Source organism: Mya arenaria, chromosome 4, assembly GCF_026914265.1.
Source record: "Mya arenaria isolate MELC-2E11 chromosome 4, ASM2691426v1".
Taxonomy (NCBI): Eukaryota; Metazoa; Mollusca; class Bivalvia; order Myida; family Myidae; genus Mya; species Mya arenaria.
Window position 1 is genome coordinate 16,200,119 of NC_069125.1, and position 18,783 is coordinate 16,218,901.

At 34.8% G+C, this 18,783-nt stretch overlaps 2 protein-coding genes across 2 annotated transcripts; one reads left to right on the plus strand and one right to left on the minus strand.

The window, feature by feature from the left end:
* The first annotated feature begins 1,508 nt into the window (after window positions 1-1,508).
* Window positions 1,509-2,997, plus strand: LOC128229892 (dynein light chain 2, cytoplasmic). The gene is made up of 2 exons (XM_052941791.1): window positions 1,509-1,624; window positions 2,354-2,997. Exon 2 carries the CDS (start codon window positions 2,359-2,361, stop codon window positions 2,626-2,628), a length of 270 nt encoding a protein of 89 aa, XP_052797751.1. The 5' UTR covers window positions 1,509-1,624; window positions 2,354-2,358; the 3' UTR covers window positions 2,629-2,997.
* A 1,419-nt stretch (window positions 2,998-4,416) lies between these two features.
* Window positions 4,417-18,186, minus strand: LOC128232018 (2-methoxy-6-polyprenyl-1,4-benzoquinol methylase, mitochondrial-like). Its single transcript, XM_052945354.1, has 7 exons — window positions 18,012-18,186; window positions 15,284-15,433; window positions 14,818-15,039; window positions 13,631-13,737; window positions 12,752-12,840; window positions 11,504-11,615; window positions 4,417-4,660 (listed from the first exon to the last, which is right to left on the minus strand). The coding sequence occupies exons 1-7, from the start codon at window positions 18,184-18,186 to the stop codon at window positions 4,559-4,561; spliced, it is 957 nt and encodes a 318-aa protein (XP_052801314.1). The 3' UTR covers window positions 4,417-4,558.
* Between the last annotated feature and the right edge of the window lie 597 nt (window positions 18,187-18,783).

Genomic DNA, 18,783 nt, shown 5'->3' on the forward strand with positions numbered 1-18,783 from the left:
GATCCAATCAGCATACTGGAACATGACAAATGTAACATTGCACCCATTTGTCATCTATTATCGACCATCTGGAGCAACTGACCTGAAACACAAGAGTTTTGTCATAGTGTCTGATGAACTTGCTCACTCCTCCAATACTGAATTAACGTTCATGGAATCTATCCTAAGGGAAGTAAGACTTATCTGCCCGGATGTGTCATGTATTCACTACTGGACAGATAGTCCTACTTCGCAGTACAGGAACAAGTACATCTTTCTGGAAGTTGCAAACCACAAGGAGTTTCATGGTTGTGACGCAAAATGGAATTATTTTGAGTCCGGCCACGGGAAAGGACCTTGCGACGGCATTGGAGGAGTAACTAAGAGAATGGCAGACGATGCTGTTAACACTGGAAAAGCAACAATTCAAAATCCCCAGGACTTCTATGCATGGACACAGTCAGAGATATGCAATTTACAGAACATAAAGTTTCTTTACGTTGCAAAGGAAGAATGTGAGGCGAAGGCTGTTCAACTGAACCTATAAAAGAGAGACATAAAAGCAATAAGTGGGACAATGAAAATTCATGCAATTACAGGTCGAGGTAATTCTGAAGTATCTGTTCGCGATACCAGTTGTTATTGTTCAGTTTAACGTGTACGATGATGGGTGGGTGGAGTATCAAATGAGTGCTATAACAGGTAATTACATCATTTCATTTCTGGCCCCAATTTCATTAGTCCCTTATTACACGATTAAGCTCAGCACACTATTTTTGATTAAGTATAAATTGTGTCAATATTCTTTTTTTTAAAGTGTTGAGGCTTTTAAAGGAAATAATATTTGAGATAAATCAAATCAAATACTTTTTGATTTATAAAATTATTTTTAAGTGAGTAAATTTGCTAAATAAAATAAGATATTTAAGTGAGTAGCGCACACTACTTTTTTATGTGCTACTGGTAAACTAAAAGTTATGGAAAGTATTTTAAAGAAAATAATATTTGAGATAAATAAAATCAACTTCTTTTGTTTTATATAAAAATATTCAAACAAGTAAATTCGCTAAATAAAATAAATTAGTACAGGGGCGAGCACAGGAAGTGTTGGCAAAGGGGCTTTGGTACTCTCCCAAGAAAGTTTTAACTATTTCCCGTCCGAAATGGTGCATTCCCCCCTCCCCCCAATATTGAAGTAAAATTGGACGATTCTACGGGGAGAGGGTCGTGCGCCGGGTGAAAAGTTAAAAGCATTAATTAACACAAAAAAGTATACTCAATTGCCACAAAAGACTAACTTGAGACAAATTCATTTGTGTGTATGATATATGAATAATGTATCTATTTACCACGTATTTTTATTTATCTCTAAAACTTTCCGGGATTGAAATCATTAAAATGTGGATGTTTTCATATTTAACAAATCTCTTTAAAGAATTGAAAGAAAAAATAGTGTAAGTTAACCTTACCAAAAAAGCGCGCGCTCTTAGATATATCTATGGCGAAACAGAAAATGACCAATCGCAGAGAGAGGATTTATCTTCAGTAACTATACCGATTTTTTGTGTATTGGCAAGTCAGTTACATCTTCGAAATCTAAGAGAACGCTTTAACATTTGACTTGGAGACTCGACTGCCAAACCTGGTAAGTAAATGCATCTATTAAACATTTAATAACTGAATATTGTGATTTTTAATGTTTATTTTTTTATTTTAGAGATGTTTTTGTCGAAGTCACGTGGGTTTGCCAGTAAGAAAAATGAGATTTTGGTTATGGTTGTTTGTGTGTAGTTGTGTTCTTAATTTAACATATTTTTGTAAAATATTGTTTTTGATTAAGTGCCTAGGTAACTTCAATGATTGATGGCAACCATTTTGAAAATTTCGTTGGTAACGGTTTTTTTATTATTTTCCGTTGTAATACCGTTGCCATGGTAACATACATTCTGGATTGAGACGAAACAATAAGTATATTGTCATATACTATAGTTTCTCTGCAAGAATTGCGCCTAAAATATTCCTGAATTTGTGTTTAATTTCGAGATAACTGTATTTTAATATATTTAAGTTCCTGTGCACATCTTGCCATAGTTCCCCTTTGAAACAATTGCTAATTTATTCCACAGCGCGTGATTTGCTTGGTATTAAATTAGATGATATCCCTCTTCAAGGGGGTTTGGGGGAACTTCCCTCTTAAAACTTAGTTTTGCAAAGCTTTGAAACAGGAATTTATTGTTAGGGTTAAATTCTAGGGACTAAAATGGTGGAAAACAATATGTAATATTTCTCCTATATATTATTAGTTTTCTGTACAGATGTTGACATGTTATTATCACCTAGTCCAATATGTAACTTTGTTGTTTCCTTTTTGCAGTAATCATGTCTGAGAGGAAGGCCGTCATCAAGAATGCCGACATGTCAGAAGAGATGCAGCAGGATGCTGTAGACTGCGCGACCCAGGCCCTTGAGAAGTACAACATTGAGAAGGACATTGCCGCCTTCATCAAGAAGGAATTTGACAAAAAGTACAACCCAACCTGGCACGCAATTGTTGGCCGAAACTTCGGCAGCTACGTCACCCACGAGACCAAGCATTTCATCTATTTCTACCTGGGACAAGTCGCTATCCTGCTTTTCAAGTCTGGTTGAAGAATGAACTTTCTATGGTGCTCCAAAGTTACATTTTTATGGTGCTCCATACTTGCCAGAAACCAGAACTTTTTATACCACTGCCAGTTATAAAGCATTTTTAAAGCAGCATTACTTAACAATCAGTCTAGTCGGTAATGTCTTGCAGGATTCCACTAGTCAAAATTTTGATACTGGCATTTATTTGATTTTGCCAATGGACACTAGGCACAACAGACTTGTAATCTTGTGGAGAAAAATTGGATCTGATTTTCATCATGAATTCACACAACCGCTAAAAAACCATTATGATTTATACATGATTGTGATATTTCTGTTTATTTATTGTTTTGTATTAAAGACCAATAAAAGAAACTAAAATTTGTAAAAGATACCTGTTATTTTGTCTACAAATGTCAATTCAAAACTTGTTGGAGCTAGGCAATTGTTATTGCACAGTCGGAAAGATTGGAGGAAGTTTGTTATATTTACTTGTTGCCAAAATCTGTCAAACAGATGTATAAAAATACAAACATGTGTTTGTGCTGTTTTTAGTTCAAAGTTGCGTTGCTCGAGATATTGTATTTTGTTACTGGGGCGTCACCAACACAAATCTTGATGAATTAAAAACATATATTTCTTGAAAACGCCTCTTGGTATTAAGTCGCGTGTGGAGTGGAGCCAAAGATAGTTTGAAAATTCTTTGTTTAGCTTAAGAAGTTTTATGAAATTCAGTTCAGTTCTCAAACTTCAAATGTTGAAACGGTATTTTAATAGCTCAACTATGCCAGGATAAGTTCTTTTTAACTGACCATGGTGTCTCCGTCAGGTGAAGTTGTCCAATAGGTTGGGATAGTTATATCTCGTAAGCCTTTTATTCAATTCATACTAAACACAGTCAAAGTCACAACCCTTGACCTTTGTTCTACTTTGTAAGAAGGTGCCATCGACTTGAATTATTACCAACCTTCAAGAATTAGAAGACAAGGACCAAGCATTCAGGCTATATACTCGGAAACAATTTTAGAAGGGGTAACCATGGCATGACCTCAACCTTGTTTCAAAAGTTTTCTTACCACTCTGATATATTTACATCAAGAGAATCCTTTTTAATCTAAGATGAAAGTAGAATAAGACCTCCAAAGAAATGGAGAAGTTTTGTCATAAGTTTGAGACAAATATTGGTGTGTGCATACCACGTGATAAATTGCATCATAAATGCTACATCGGAAGGCAATATTTTGATTTGAAAAAAGACATAATATAATGACTGACTGGTGCATGGAAGTTGGTTGATCTTCAAAATGAAAAAAAAAACTACAAAGGAGATACCAATGATGTAATGTTCAATCAGTTCAATTTGAGATGGGCAAACTTATCACTAATGCTTCCAATGTTGGTTATTATTCTACTAAAGTTGATGGTAGATACCTCAGCAGATTGTCTAATGAGGAACACAGTACATATCCACATTGAATAAGACTTTGTCTTGTAACATGTCAGCCTTTTTCAGTTCCGATATGTAAAGAAAGCAACTCGTCAGCCCCTTCACATGGGTTTTTTCATACAATATGGAACTCGTAGACAATGTGTCATACTGGATATTAACAACAACATGGTATCAACATTTGGGCCAAATGATACACTTCCGTCACTTTTTACCTGAGGCGACCCATTATCAAACTGGATTTAAGCTTATTAATACAGAGATCAAAGCTACTGCAAAATCAGAATAGCTATCAGCAACTAATTGGTTGCTTCCAGCCAGTAAGAGGAAACATACTGCATTATAACTCCTTAATTCTAATGTATATTTACTATTTTTATTGCAATGTATATCATAATACATGAATTTTCACACAAAAATGTTTTTAAAAACAATTCAACATGTGATAAATAAAATGCAACATTATTTGATCAATTGATCATGATTAACAATTTCTAATAGCTTCTACAATTTAAATCCAGAATGTATTGCAACAACACCAAAAGTCAGATTTTCGTAAGTCACAGCTTTGAAACCACTGCATTGAATCAGCTTCTTGAATGTTTCCTGAAATATAGAGAAAATGAGTACACATTTTGCAAAATTTATATTTTAACCGCTCAGGTTTTCCTGGAATATAGAGAAAACACATTCTGCAGTTTTCTACTTTTACTGCTCAATTTGCAACAACGATGCATAATTGAACATATAGCATCAGTCTGCAGACAGTGAACAATTCCACTGCAAGTATTGATCTTAATCGTTGAGATTCTATGAACTGCATATCATATATATTGTGGCTAATGTTTCGCCTGCAGTGCTCTGAGATATTAGTAGTTTTAATTCACTTAAAGTACCTGGTGTAATTTTAAGCCTGTCATTTAATCAATTCATAGGCAGCAGATGCTAAATTTAAATGCCAAGGGCAATATTACAGGAGCATCTTAAGTTAAAATTGTACCTTTTCCTTAAGGCTGCACTCTCGCAGATTGACTTTTTTATTTTTTGTCTTGGAATAAGGAAATTTTTGCGCAAATGTTTGGAGACAAGTGATACAAGACTGCTGAAAAAAGATCTGATGGCAGTTTTTCATATTTATGTTCGAAACTTGATGTTTTATGGCTAAAAGCATTACTAACACCTTAAGAATAATGAATTTTTCAGTAGTACAACCCAACCTGGCACAAACAACTGACATATGTCCTATGGTGAGTTATCTTTATGACTGAACTGAAGGCATTGATACAAAAAACAGTTGATTCTGAGACAAAAAGTAGTAAAAGTCAAAACTGTAAATCTTTGAGATTGCAGCTTTAAAATTCAACAATTACATTCATTCCTAACATGTAATCAAATTCCCTCCAGCAGAAGCTATATTCATTAACATTATCACCAGAAATCAGTATTAAGAGCCTAACCAATGTCAAAACACAACCAATAAATTGTCAAAATCATCATCATCATAATTTCCAAAATGAGAAAAGGTATGTTTTCTTTAATAGCATATACATGCAATACACATGATATAACATACGTAATACAAGGGGGTGGATCCAAGAATTAACTTTAGAGAGTAACTCAGAGGCACAACCTTTTGACATTCGCTGCTATCTCAGAACCGAAATTTTAAGGCCTTAAAATGCTGGATGGGGGTTTGTGGGTACTCACCCCTGATAATTTCAACTAAATATAATTAAAAAAAATGAGCATTTTTATTTTACTGTATTTTATTACTGTTAACATAAAAAGTAACAATTGACGTTGTTTTTAGGGGGGTGAGTGGAGGGTGACCTTGCAGGGTGCGCCCCTCCTCCTTAATCCGCTAGTGTAATAACTACTTTTCAATGCAATGGTATGAACCATTCTGATAACCTATATTTATAAGCAGGCTACATTATAGAGAAGACCTTTGGCAAAGAAACAAGAATTTTATCAATCTGATTAAGCTGCAGCTGAGGTACAAAAACAACTGTTTATGGATTTCTTCTAGCAATAAAAAAGTCATTTAACCTTCATGATTCAATGTGTGAGTTCTCCCTTACTTTTAGCAAAGAAAATTAACGAGCTTGAAAAGCATATTAACATGCCAATTTGGAACTATTAAATGGACTCTATGATGGAATACAAATGAATTTAAAAAAAAAATCAAAAAATCATTGAAAGCTGCAATATACAAACTCAAACTTAATTTAAATTGAAATGAAGCAAATACGCTAAAGTAATGTCTCAACACCATAATTATAAAATGTTGTTTTTTCAAAGCTCTGATTTCATGTGTAATCAGTTTCAAAAATAATGTGGTGGTTGTCGCACTTTATGTTTCAGAATAAAATGAAAGCCAAATGACAATTTATAGAACCACATAGTGACTATGTAACAACATTGACCCCTCCAATTTCCTGATCTCTAAAACGTTACACAGCCAAGAAAGAAAGGGACCCGTCTTGATTGGAGGAAAGAGGCCTTTGGGCACTTTACTTTGATTTGATCAGTGTTACATTGCAACTGAGTCATTCTGAAGGGATCGAGGCTTACAGCCATATACAGAATAAAATGCAGTGGTCAAAATTAACACAAGCCTGCAAGCCCTGCACTAGTAAAATGTCTTCCGGGCTTGCTCAAATTCTGAATTTTATATAGCAGGGCTATAGTTCAAAAAATTTGATGCCAAGTAATAATAGAAGAATTTAGGCTTGTTCATCCAAAAATCTTATTTCAATGACTGAAAATGATAATTTATAAAGACATGACAGATTTGTGCAGTTTATGTACAGGTAAACTTTGCCGTTCTCTATTCAAGTTTATTTTTAAACTAATCAAAAGGCATGGGTACTGTGGTTAATATACACATCATGGAATATGTACAAGCATTCTTGATGTTTGAAATCACTGCTCAGGTATTTACTTTTTCTTCTTATGTCTTGTAAAGCAAAGAAATATCTGGCTCATATCTAAAGATAAAACAGTAGGTTAAAGGCCTCTGGAGAAGAGCAAAAACTAGGTGGACAACCACACTGTCATTTTTGACAGACTGATTCCATTAATTTAGCCAACACCCACATATTCACTCGCCTTTGAGTGCTGATGACACTAACCTTTTGACAAGCACACTGACAACTGTAACATCATTAAGTTTAGGATAAATAGCATTTCAGTAAAACTTACTTAGTTTGCAGTTTAATATTTATTCTAATTTAAGATAATAACTGGGCATTAAAAGAAAATGTTATGTTCTATGTTTTGATGCCATATATTGAGAATAAACAAATTAATTAACAAATTAAATAAAAAAAAATAAAAAAAAGATATTGAGTTTTTGACACATAAATGGTTAAAGCTTTTGATATATTGAAATGTTGAAAAAAAAAGCTTAAAAAATAAAACTCTTAAAAACTATGCCAAAAATAGACCTGTTAAAAAGCCTGTAAATTTTACAGTGCATTGTAGGGGACAAACAGAGCAAAACTGTTTGAGTTGGAAGAATAATAATGTGAAACTCATAACATTTAAGAGCTTAGATAAATCCTATTTTGATTGGTTAATAGGCGGCTGATGGACAAAGTACAGTCCTAGCAACAGTAATAATTTTAACCTTTGACCTCTATGGGTGACCTTGACCTTTGAGGTACAGACCTGGGACTTGTGCGCGACACGCCATCTTCATTTAGTGAAACTTCATTGCAAGTTTTTTGAAAATCCTATATTGCATTGTCAAGATACAGCCTGGACAAGGTTCAGTCAGGATGTATGCAGTAACCCACTGACGCTTGCACATATACAGATCAGTGATTGTGACACAACTATGTTTCGCTCACCACACACAGGCTTGACAATTACCGGTAAAATGATGTACAATAATCTTGTTCTGTACATAAGATGGCCCAAAAGAGTATTCTGCTGATTAACATCTATATCTATATAATATGTGGGGTCAGAATGCTCTAGTGGTATAGGTGTTTGCCTCTCACCCAGGTTGTGGGTTCCATCCCGGCCATGGGAACATTCTCATGGCCTTCAAAAATGGAAATCAGTACTGGGGTCTACCCAGGAAACAGGCTCAAGTTTATTGCATAAGATTTCATCACATTAAAACAAAAACTTTGTATTTGTAAACTTTGCATACAAATTTGTATAAACTAACTATTTATTCTATTAGTGCTCCCTTAAGACATTATTGTATGAAAGACATTCAATTTAAACAAGAACAATGCATTCCATCCATAGTAAAATTGTTTCAGAATAGATATTCTTATCTGATAATGCAATGACATTATAGCGCATATTATATGGAAATGTATTTGCCTGAAACACCAATAAACCTTGACATAGTTTACATTGATCCTTTTCATTTTTAGTAATTATCTGATCGGAAAACATGATTACAATAATTTATTTTATCATAGTATAATGGGGATAATGCCAAAAGGTACCACAAACTTCTATATATTTTAAAGCTGCTCTCTCACACATTGACAGTTTTGACCTTTTTTTATATAAAAAAATTCTCAGAATCAGTTCATTTTGGCATCAGTGCCTTTCAGTCATATATGATAACTCACAATAGAACAAATCTCAATTGTTAAGTAAACTGCTGAAAATTTCATTTTTCTTACAGCGTTAGTCACACTTTAAGCCATATAACAGCGATATTCAAATGTAAATATAAAAACTGCGATCTGCTCTTTTGTCAGCAGTAGTATATCACTGGTTTCCAGACATTTACACAAAAAATGTTTAATTCCAAGACAATGATAAATTTTTTTTTTCAAACAATCAATCTGTGAGAGTGCAGCTTGACCCCAAAAATGGTTAATTCCAAGACAAAAGATAAAATAATTGTCAAACAATCAATCTGTGAGAGTGCAGCTTTAATGTCACTTGGCGGCTTTTGCGTTAAACCCACGAAATAGGCAGACGGTATACATAAAAGGTAGCTACTGCTTTGTCTTAAATTGTTCAAAACTTTGGACCAGAGCAATGCCAAATCAGGACAATCATTTTTTGCGTAAGAAATTGCTGAACAATTATTATAATTATTTCATTTTCCCCCATAATATGTTAGTATTAACGTAAGAAATAGATTTGACACTTTTGGTAAATATTTCGGGCATATCCTTCAATCAGTATTATTTGCAAAATATGTTTATGCTAACAATTGTGCAGATAGCGCAGTGGTTAGCTCACTGGATTCTTACCAAGGGGACCCGGGTTCGATTCCCAGACTGGATGTATATGTTGGTGGTTACCTTGTCAGACACGTGGGTTTATCCGGGTTCTCTGGTTTCCCCCACAACACATGACCACATGTGCACTCTCACAAAAAATGAAAAAATGTTCAAATCTGTCAAGCCTTTCATGAGTTATCGTCCGGAAACCATTTTTCTATTTTTAGTAACAGTGACCTTGGCCCCACCAGCCCCAATATCGAACTTGATCTGTATCTTCTGATGTTACACCTGTGTGCCAAAAATTGTTCAAATCCGTTTAGCCTTTCCTGAGCTATCGTCCGGAAACCGATTTTCTTTTTTTAGTAACAGTGACCTTGACCTTGGCCCCACCAGCCCCAATATCGAACTTGACCTGTATATTCTGATGTTACACCTGTGTACCAAAATTTTTTCAAATCTGTCAAACCTTTCATGAGTTATCGTCCAGACGGTTTTTCTATTTTTAGTAACAGTGACTTTGACCTTGGCCCCACCAGCCCCAATATCGAACTTGACCTGTATATTCTGATGTTACACCTGTGTACCAAATCATTTTCAAATCTGTCAAGCCTTTCATGAGTTATCGTCCGGAAACCGTTTTTCTATTTTTATTAACAGTGACCTTGACCCCACCAGTCCCAATATCGAACTTGACCTGTATCTTCTGATGTTACACCTGTGTACCAAAATTTTTTCAAATCTGTCAAGCCTTTCATGAGTTATCGTCCGGAAACCGTTTTTCTATTTTTAGTAACAGTGACCTTGACCTTGGCCCCACCAGCCCCAATATCGAACTTGACCTGTATCTTCTGATGTTACACCTGTGTACCAAAATTTTTTCAAATCTGTCTAGCCTTTCATGAGTTATCGTCCGGAAACCGTTTTTCTATTTTTAGTAACAGTGACCTTGACCCCACCAGCCCCAATATCGAACTTGACCTGTATATTCTGATGTTACACCTGTGTACCAAATATTTTTCAAATCTTTCAAGCCTTTTATGAGTTATCGTCCGGAAACCGTTTTTCTATTTTTAGTAACAGTGACCTTGACCTTGGCCCCACCAGCCCCAATATCGAACTTGACCTGTATCTTCTGATGTTACACCTCTGTACCAAAATATTTTCAAATCTGTCAAGCCTTTCATGAGTTATCGTCTGGAAACCGTTTTTCTATTTTTAGTAACAGTGACCTTGACCTTGGCCCCACAAGCCCCAATATCGAACTTGACCTGTATCTTCTGATGTTACACCTGTGTACCAAAAAATTTTCAAATCTGTCTAGCCTTTCATGATTTAACGTCCAGAAACCATGAAAACCGACAGATCGACCGACCGACTGACAGACAGACAGACCGACCGACAGACAGACCGACCGACAAGCTCAATCCTATATACCCCCTCAAACTTCGTTTGTGGGGGTATAATAGAATATCAATTGCTGAAGAATTAAAACCACTTTCTTGTAATCAAGTCTGAAAACTGTCATGTCCTTTTTAATAGGCAACAGTACCACTTTCTTGGAAAACATTATATCAAAAAACTAAAGTAGAAAAATTAAAACACAGTCATTGAGCCAACTGTTCATAAAGTTGATAAAGTTAACAACATGATTAAATGTGAAATATTTGATGAACTGTGCTCACCTATTAAAATATAAGCATGTCCAGGTGAAGCAGTTATAAACAAATATTTGCCTTTAAAAATGGGCTTTTCGTATTAATAGCATCAAACCCAAAATAGCGCCAAAATATTAAATATTGCTAATATTTAATATCTTTACCTAAATCATATGTTTTTTTGTGATTTTTTTAATAATTTAAGTTAAATGAGTTAAAGAGAATAATTCATTAAAAGTAAAAAAAAAAATGTGACAAACTATATTGAGCCTCTTCTAGTTATCTCATACTCTCTTATCATATGATATAATAACTTTATTATATCTGAACTACTTTATTTTCAATAATTTCATCAAAAATGCATACTTTTATATTAAAATCCCTTTCTTTTAATTTGACTATGAAAATTTTAGGTTATTGACATAAGATAAAAATTGACTTTTTGAAGTTTTATGAATAACGCTCTTTATCATTATGAATAACGCTCTTTATCATTAACTGCCTGGTGTTTTCCACTAGTATAACCAGGTAGGTACCAGTACAACTTTGAATGAATATAATCAAAATTAGAACCCAGCTGTTGTTACCTGGTTCGGGAACTGCCTGATACTCTCCACTAGGTACTGGTAGGAGCTCCAGTCTGCCGCGAGGACCTGGCCAAGAACAGGAATCACTTGGAACGAGTACTCGTCATACACACTGGAAATAGGAACATACAATTTGAGGGGTTGTTTTAAGACAGTTGTACAGAGTCACAACCATTTTGCACTTAGTTCTCAACAGGTCCAAGTCAAACTCATATTAATGCCCGCACGCCTGCCAACCCATACAACCAACTGCCAGCCAACATACTGTTACATGCCAGGTTTTCACCATTCTACAACCCGGAACATTTTGATGAAAATTCCGGCTTAAAATGAGGCATGAACAAGTCCAGCTGAAGTTTCTGTTCCGTTAGTTAGAACTAACAGCTGATAATTGTCAATCATGAAAAATGGCTGGAGGTCTTTTTGAGTACGAGTGAGTCATGCCCAAAGCAGGGTAAATGTGATTTGGACTTTTTTTTAAATTGATTCAGAAGTCATATATTCATATCAAGGTACTTTCTACTGCTTTAAGATGAGTGAAAAAAAATCTTTATAGCTGTAAAATATTGTAAAGTAAAAAGTAAAAGTTTGGGTGGAGATGGTTCAAAGGTAGAGTGCAGGGTTGGATCCTGGGTCGGGGAACGTTCTTTTCCCCTCTCACATAGACAGTCAGTACTAGATTGATCCGGGAAGCGCACTCGAGAGTGTTTAAAATAAGCTGTTTGCTTTCTACACAATCCAGCTTAAAAGGTATAAACAAGGTAAAATGTTCTCAATTCTGATATCAGGATATATCCTGATGTTTAGAACCTCTGAATCACATTAACCATAGACATACATCATAAGGTTTAAGTTTTTAGGAAAACATCAACTATATCAACAACATAGAGGCTATTCAAACACCAGATTTTTTACTTAAAAAAACAGATAAGCGAAAATGAAACATGAACAAAACCAGCTGAAGTTTCTGTTCAGAGGTTTAACCCAGGAAAGTTGTACCCTGTGTATCAGTGCTTTACACTGAGCACATAAAAGAACCAAGGGGTCTCTTCGAAAAAAGAGCTAGGGTATTGCACCCATACTTCCTTGTATCCCACCATTGTCTCTTCCGCATGCTGTCCCTTCAGCAAAAAGAAAGGACCCCGTTGGAAATAAGTGCTTGCACTTTCACGGGTTATCCTTGACCACAAGGTCTAAAATAAATACATACATCAATACATATATATACAAGAAAGTTTCAAACTTTACCTTCTTATCAATGAATTAGGAACCTCACTGAATTCCAAGCACATGAATCTACCTCCTGGTCTCAACACCCTGTAGGCTTCATCGACTACCTGAGACAAACAAACAATGAGAAATGTACACATAAAATTAGATCACATGTTACAAAATGAATCATTAAAACAAGTGCCCATGAAGCAAACGTTAAAGCTTGTCTGTTGTTGTTTATGCACAGGGACAATGGGCACAAATCAACAGTTATTGAAGCCAGTATTGAAGCCAATACGGAAGCCATAATTATAAGCTTTGCTATACATTGGCCTTCTGTCTGGCAACATGTGTACCAAGTTTCATTTGAACAGTTTTGAAATATGGCCATCGCTGTTGTTTTTTAACAACACGCCACCAATGGTGACACCAACGATATGACAATACATTTATTGCTTCAATAAACAAAATGACAAGCTCAAAAAACAACAACAAGCTAATCTAAATGCTTGTGTATTAACAGTATACAGAAAGTACTGCTTAAAGCTTGCTGTTAGCACAACAGCATGAAAAACATTAAAGTTGCATGATAATACTAAAGAATTGCGAAAATGTGTCCCCAGTGTTCCAGTGCCCATATTTTTTCAAGTAAAGTTCACCATAACTTCAACTTTTGATCCCAAAATCAATAGGGGTCATCTACTGACAATGACCAATGTACCTTGTACCTTCCAATTGTGAAGACTAAACACTGAGTCATTGAAAAGTTATTGATAACTAAAGGTCATCATAGCTTCACCTTTGCCCTATTCACACCAAAATGAAAAGGGGTCATTTACTGACCAAGACCTGAGTGTGCACACCAAGTTTGAAGACTCAACACCAAGTTGTTTAAAAGTTTTTGATCAGACTTACCTTATCAATGTGTGTACAGTTTCTTATACCAAACGCTATGGTATACACATCGAAGGAATTGTCTTCAACAGGAAGGCATTCTGCGTTTCCTTTCAACCAGGAAATGCCTACAAGTAAAGGTTTATTCATTTATGTTAAAGTCATTGAATTGAACAGCATATGTCTGACAGCATTGTTGGCAACAATGGAATTTCTTCTCATTATATTCAATATGTTTACTGTGGGAAAATGATTTTGACAAAATCTAAATTTAATGCATGAGGCAGGGGAGATTACTCTTTTACTAATGAAATTGCCTGTTACAATTCAATACACAATAATCCTTGATTGTCAGTTGTCTGCTCAGGCAAGAAGTCTAGGTTGCTGTTTTTACGAGTGCATATATCAACATTGGTACCTTGCAGCACCAATGAAACTGCCTCTTTAATTATTCATGACAAAAATATTAACCTAGCAAAACCGCCCTCGGTTTACAACAAAACATTGCACAGTAGTGTATTGTTGGGGGGGGGGGGGGGGTATCAGCCGATGGTCTAACAGTGTTTACTTCATACATAAGCACATCAATCTATATCACTGACAAGCTTCTTGGCCACTGCCTGGCTTTGCATTATAAAAGTTGAAAACAGGCATAGTTGTACCCTACCAGGTAGAGATTGACCATAGTAATTAAAAAAGCTTTAGGTGGTTGACTGGCTTTGACAAAATACTATGATTGTTTTCAAAGTAATCAATGGTTTTTGAGACAAACAAACAATTAGTGTTTGGCTAACTCTCAAGCTGACGATTGTATAAATGCTATTCACAAATCGTATGTGATGCTGATAAATATGCCATAAATATTTTAATGGCAAACCAAGGATGTCATTGACCTGGCAGCTAGCTGCATGAAACCATTTTGGCGATGGGTCTTTGCAGTGCTTTATGCCCCCAATGGTGGGGCTTTTTAGAAGCTCCTGACTTCAAATTTGAAGAAAACTCAAGTGTCAATACAACAAATTAAGTAAGAACAAAAAATAACCGGTTAACTATTTAATGTTCCTATATCAGTTAAAAAATCCATTAAAATTCGTGGAAAACAGTGAATCCACTGACAAATCACATCCTTGCAAACATTTACATTTATCTCAAATGATTTTCATTAAACAGAGGCACTTTTCAATACTCAATGTTCGTTCCTCACAAACCTGATGTTATGCCGGCTTCTGCTGCTCTCCCTTGTCCCACCTCCAACATGGACTGGTTTATATCACACACAGTCACATGACAGTCATGTGACCTTTGGTTGTTGCTAGGCAACCCATTTTCATCTGATGATTCAGAACTGCTGCTTGAGTCTGGGAAGACGTCTGGTGGGGAATTGACATCTCTAGACTTGACATAGTTTAAGAATCTAAAAGCAATATCTCCTGAAAAAGAAAAGAAACATACTTAACAACAGCCTACAATTCTTTTTCTAATACAGTCAACTATTCTTGATTGTACCATGTTTGAGTGTTTTCTTTGGTTTGTCTACTTTTTAAAGGAACTCACTCATGTTTTTGGACTAAAAATGAGTTTCCCCAAACCTAAATTAGACTCTCAGACTCCCTTGAGTGTTGAACCTTGTTAGGTCTGGTAAAAGATGGCAGTCATTTGTGATATTTTCCTTACCAGTTCCCCCAGCCACATCAAGGAGTTTTGTCCCAGGAGGTGGAGCCATTCTGCGTATGAAGTGATCCTTCCATAGTCGGTGTACACCCACACTCATCGCATCATTCATCAGATCATATTTTTCCGCTACGTTCTTAAATACTTCATACACTGAAAAAGAAGTTACACATGTATTAAAATTACATGAACAAAGTATAGCGAAATCACACCCTTATGTTATCGATTATATAATTTTTCTTACTGAAAAAAAAGATAAAAACATTATTAAAGGGACTTGCTCATGCTTTGTAAAATGCAATTGTCAATAATGTAGAAAAATAAGAAAGATTTCTTCCCTTAGTTAAAAAAATGACATGTGAAATTATTTACACGATTACTTCCCTTAGGTTAAAAATGCCATTTGCTAAAAACATAGTTACTTTCCTTTATTTCAAAAATACCATCTGCCAATTTTTAACAGTTACTTCCCTTAGTTTGAAAAATGCCTTTGCAAAATAATACAGTTTCTTCCCTTACTTTTAAAAATGCCATTTGCAAATTATTTTTAAACATTTACTTCATTTACTTTCGAAATTCTATTTGTTTTTACACAGTCACTTTCCTTTATTTCAATAATGCCATTTCAAGGGCAGTAATGTCACGTGCGTCCAGTTTCCTGGTTCATTGTTTGTGGTGAAAAACGTCCTCGATTCGGTGAGTATAAACACAGTTTTCTATTTGTTTCAACAATATTTTTTAGAAACAACCTTGTGCACTGAATGAAGAACAATTGCTTGTTTACGATGACACTTGTTTTAGATGAAAATTATGTAAAATATCTCATGACAACATTTACAGCTTCAAAACTTTAAAAAAAAATCACAATGCAAAAGGGGAAATACCACCTCCTGCAACCACCACATCTCTAGTTGCACCTAAATAATTTTCTGGTTAAGGCTCTGTTGCTTTATAAGTCTCAATAATAAAATGATTTTTTTGCTTAACACCAGCAGTGTGTTCAGTAAGGCGAACGTTAACAAAACACTCGCAAATGTTTTGTTTTGTATCCCTGTTACAATGAGCGCATAAACTGCAAGCGGGGAACCAAGCAGCAAACGTTCGCCACAGACATCATTGCTGAACTGACTGCCTTTTCAAAAAAAATTGTCAAAAAATCCTTTTTTAAGCAGATTAACCCTTATCATGCTACATTCCTATCTGCTGATAAGCACAGCCAGTGCTGAATTAATTTACACTGAACAGGCCATCTGGTTTATTGTTGATAGTGATCCTCTTTGATACTTAAAAAGTGGTATTAATTAGCATCTAACCCCTAAATAACCTATAGTATTTCGAAAGATAAAAGAAAGAAGAAAACAATGGTATAGATTTTATATTCATTTTTATTTTGTCCTAGAAATAAACAATGAAATAAATGCATACTTCAATGAAATTTGAAGAGTTTTTCATTATAAGTTTTGTTTATGTTTGAGAGTATTACTTTTACAACAAAAATCATTGTCATCATTATTTCCGTCACTAAAATCACTATCCTCAATAATTTGGTTCAAAACTTGATCAATATTCATTCTGCGTCGTTCTTCTTCGGCCATCTTATTTTTGAAAAATGGGACTAAGAAAATCCTCAAAAATCACGCAATATCGGAATGCTTCTCATTTCATTGGACGATATTTTTGTATATAAGTCTGTTAATACTTACAACAAATTTCTTTGTTTACGATAAGAACGAGGCTCTCTACGGGACACCCCTTATTGCGACAACAGGTCGCACTTAGCACTGGTATTGATATAAGCCAGGCGCGACTTGTAGTCGCGCTCAGCACGATAAAGGTTAATTGGACAACTTTGTACAAAACAGGAAGTAGTTGACAGATTTAAAGCTGCAGTCTCAAAGATATACCGTACAACTTTTCTTTTTTTTTTGTCTTGGAAAGAGCAAATTTTTGCGTAAATACCTGCAAACCAATGATAAAAAATTGCTGACAAAAGATCAGAAAGCAAATTTTCATATATCTGTTCGAAAAATTAATGTTTTATTGCTTAAACTGTTACTAACGGTTTAAGAAAAATGCACAAAACATTAATTTTTCAACTAAAATATAAAAATCTGCGATCTGATTTTTTTTTTACGTTACTGGTTTCCATGCATATTCCCAAAAATTGCCTCCTTCAAAGACAAAAAAAATAAAAAAATTGTCAAAACGTCCAATCTGTGAGAGTGCAGCTTTAAAGAATAAATTTTGTTTATGTAATGTTGTTCTTTTTGCATCACTTAACTAATTAGTTGCCATTAGCAACTTGCAGGCTGCTGAATAATAATAAATTTGATCAGTTAGGAATGTGAAAACTGCTTAATGATCTTCTAAAACAGTTAAATTTGACAGGTATTTCATCATACATTTCATCATTCATTTTGTAAAAGATTTATTGAGAGTCCTTGGAGCAGACATGAGCATAAACACAAAGTACAATAATCTTTAAAGTTTATCAAATTGTTTAGTCTAAACATCATTTCAGATCAAACAGTAAAACAATGTAATTAAAGAAATTTACTCTTAGTGAGAATTATGATTTCAAATCATGTAAAGTGAATCCAAGAAATTTATTCCTTCAGACTTAATGTTTGAATATCAAAGATCAACAAGTGATGCTGATATGAGTATTATTTAACATTTAAATAAGAACTAAGTCATCCGAATAATGATTCATGTCCGAATTTTCTTATACCCTTTTCTTCTTTCTCCTCCTCCGTTACGGTTTCAAAGCCGAAATGTGTGGTTTTTCTGTCTGATGCTTCACTATTTATATTATTTTTCTGGTTTAAATGTGCTGAAAATAGTCTAGAAACACGTCTCAAACAAATAAAACCCCGACTTTGACATTTCGTTAAGGAGGCTGCCATCTTGTTTATTATAAAACTGCACCGTACTTCAAAATGTTGTGTTAGATATATCGACACTTTTAAAACCGGTCAAACTGATTCGCCAAAATTATAGTGAATCTAATCTTATTGAGTGCATTAGAATATAAATTTGGAGAACCAAAACATTTTCAAATGCAGTCATTTTGTCAAGAAACCTACAAATTTTGAGCATTAAAAATATGAAAATAAATTACACAAATTAGTGGTCATTAGCTGCATTGTGACAATCTCCAGTGGTCAGGCGTCTGTGATTAGTTTTAGAGCACGTAAAACCTAAACTGGTACCCTACAGTACTTTTTGTACTTGAATTGGCTCCTGCTTTTTCATGTGTATGATGTTAATCAATAGAACTGACTACTAATTTGTGTGTTTTTTTTTTTAAATTCTGATTTCAGGTCAGATCCTGTAAAGGCCCGATGTGCTTCTACATTGACACAGAAGCAAGGCAGCTGCATTGTGACAATCTCCAGTATTCAGGCGTCTGTGATTAGTTTTAGAGCCCGTAAAACCTACACAACTTTTTGAACTTCTGCTTTCTCCGACAGTGGACCAAGGCCGTAACGCCACATGTACCA

Excerpts from the sequence above, each read along its gene's own strand:
- LOC128229892 (XM_052941791.1), top strand. The coding sequence starts at position 2,359 with ATGTCTGAGAGGAAGGCCGTCATCAAGAATGCCGACATGTCAGAAGAG.
- LOC128232018 (XM_052945354.1), bottom strand. The coding sequence starts at position 18,186 with ATGGCAGCCTCCTTAACGAAATGTCAAAGTCGGGGTTTTATTTGTTTG. Across the intron at positions 15,434-18,011 it reads GGAGGAGAAAGAAGAAAAGG|TGTATGAAGTATTTAAGAAC; the intron begins GTATAAGAAAAT and ends CTTCTTTTTCAG. Across the intron at positions 12,841-13,630 it reads ACTGTACACACATTGATAAG|GTAGTCGATGAAGCCTACAG; the intron begins GTAAGTCTGATC and ends TGTTTGTCTCAG.